General features: G+C 42.0%; 1 protein-coding gene across 1 annotated transcript; it reads right to left on the reverse strand.

The window, feature by feature from the left end:
* Window positions 1-562: 562 nt before the first annotated feature.
* On the reverse strand, window positions 563-1,498 carry LOC119536418 (olfactory receptor 52J3-like). Its single transcript, XM_037839195.1, has one exon. The coding sequence runs from the start codon at window positions 1,496-1,498 to the stop codon at window positions 563-565; it is 936 nt and encodes a 311-aa protein (XP_037695123.1).
* Window positions 1,499-1,862: the final 364 nt, after the last annotated feature.

The raw sequence follows: 1,862 nt of genomic DNA on the forward strand, positions 1-1,862 counted from the left end.
CAAGATACAGATTTGGCAATGATTTCTTTTAAAACTATGAACATTGCTTTTTAAAAGCAATAGCCAAGTACAAATTCCACATGTGTGCTAGTGGTTCATTGACTTATCTCTAACAATCAGAATGACTCCAGAAATACAGTAGACATGAAATGTATGTAAATAAATGAAAAACTGAATGAATGAATGCAAGAATGAAGGTATGAATAAATTAGGATAGAGGGTTAACTGTCCAGTGCCACATTTCTCTAAAACAGAGCATGAGAGACCAACTGTAATATATATTCTTTTACCAGAAAGGAAGCAGCCTTTTGTTATCAAGAACTCTGCGTGAGGTCTTGCAGAGGCCATACAGATTCCTTCCAGGACAACCAATTAGCATTTGACTTTGAGACACAGTGAGGCTTCTTCAAGTCCTAGAATTATACTTGAAAACAGTCACAAACAAACCAACTTGTATCACAAACTTGCAGCAATGTTAGAACCAAGAGATATTCTTTAACACAAAAACCCACAAGTCTTCCTAGCTGGATCAAAATATTTTGTAAAGGAAGGTGATAGAGTCTCAGTTTTTGGTGAAGATATAGCACACTCGCTCTCGTATCTGTTTGGTCCTCACACTATAAATGATGGGGTTGAGCAAGGGTGGGATTACCAAATAGAGGTTGGCCACAAGAATGTGAATGTATCGTGGTATGTTGTGTCCAAATCGGTGAGCAAGGAAAGAGAAGACAGAAGGGATATAGAAAACACAGATGACCCCAACATGGGAGCCACAAGTGCTTAGGGCTTTTAGACGTGCATCCTGGGATGGGAGGTGGAAGACAGCACGGAGGATGTAAACATAGGAGATGGCAATAAGGACCAGGTTCAGGACAAAGAAGGAAACAACAAAAAGCCCATAGATAGCATTGATATGGATGTTTCCACAGGACAATTTTGCAATGCCCATGTGCTCACAGTAGGTATGGGCTATTATATGAGCCTGACAAAAGGGTAGTCTGTAGATGAGATAGATCATGGGAAGAGTAAGCAGAACTGGACGAATTATAATGCACATACTAATGCCCACCAGCACCTGAGTTGTCAAGATGGTTGTGTAGTGGAGTGGAGCACAGATGGCCACATATCGGTCAAAGGCCATGGCCAGTAGGACCTCAGCCTCCATGCCAGTGAAGGCGTGTATCAAAAACATCTGAGCAACACAAGCCCCAAAGTTAATCTCATGAGCATCAAACCAGAAGATGCCCAGCATGCGGGGCACAGAGGTCGTAGAAAGAGCCAAATCAATCGTTGAAAGGATGGCCAGGAAGCAGAACATAGGATCCCAGAGGGTCTTCTCCACCTTGATGACCAGCAGAATTGTGGCATTGCCGAACAAAGCCACCAGGTAAACAGAGCAGAAAGGCAGTGAAATCCAGGCATGGAACTTTTCCAGTCCTGGAATTCCAATAAGGAAAAATGTGGCAGGGTGAAAATTGCTGCTATTATGGTATATCATCCTGTCATAGATAAGAAGAGAAACTGTTTCTCCTGTAGGAAAAAAAGAGAGATAGACCAGAGAAAAAGAGAGAGAGAGAGAGAGAGAGAGAGAGAGAGAGAGAGAGAGAGAGAGAGAGAGAGAGAGAGAATGGAGAAAGAGAAGGAGAAAGGGAGGAAGAGAAAGGGTGGCATATCAATTGCTAGTTGAAAAGACATTTGCTACATGAGCACTGAGGCTCTTATATTGAACCCTCCCACAGCCATATGAATAGACCAAATTCAGAACATCCATTCCTCCTGCTGACTGAGTTCTAAGTCTAAACAAAAAAGCTTATAGCAAGCAGATGTTAATAGTAAGAGCTTATCCATTCACTTTGGAAGAG

The sequence above is a fragment of the Choloepus didactylus genome, chromosome 6, assembly GCF_015220235.1.
Source record: "Choloepus didactylus isolate mChoDid1 chromosome 6, mChoDid1.pri, whole genome shotgun sequence".
Taxonomy (NCBI): Eukaryota; Metazoa; Chordata; class Mammalia; order Pilosa; family Megalonychidae; genus Choloepus; species Choloepus didactylus.

What these genes read in the sequence shown, in the direction of transcription:
- LOC119536418 (XM_037839195.1), bottom strand. Translation starts at nt 1,498, where the DNA reads ATGATATACCATAATAGCAGCAATTTTCACCCTGCCACATTTTTCCTT.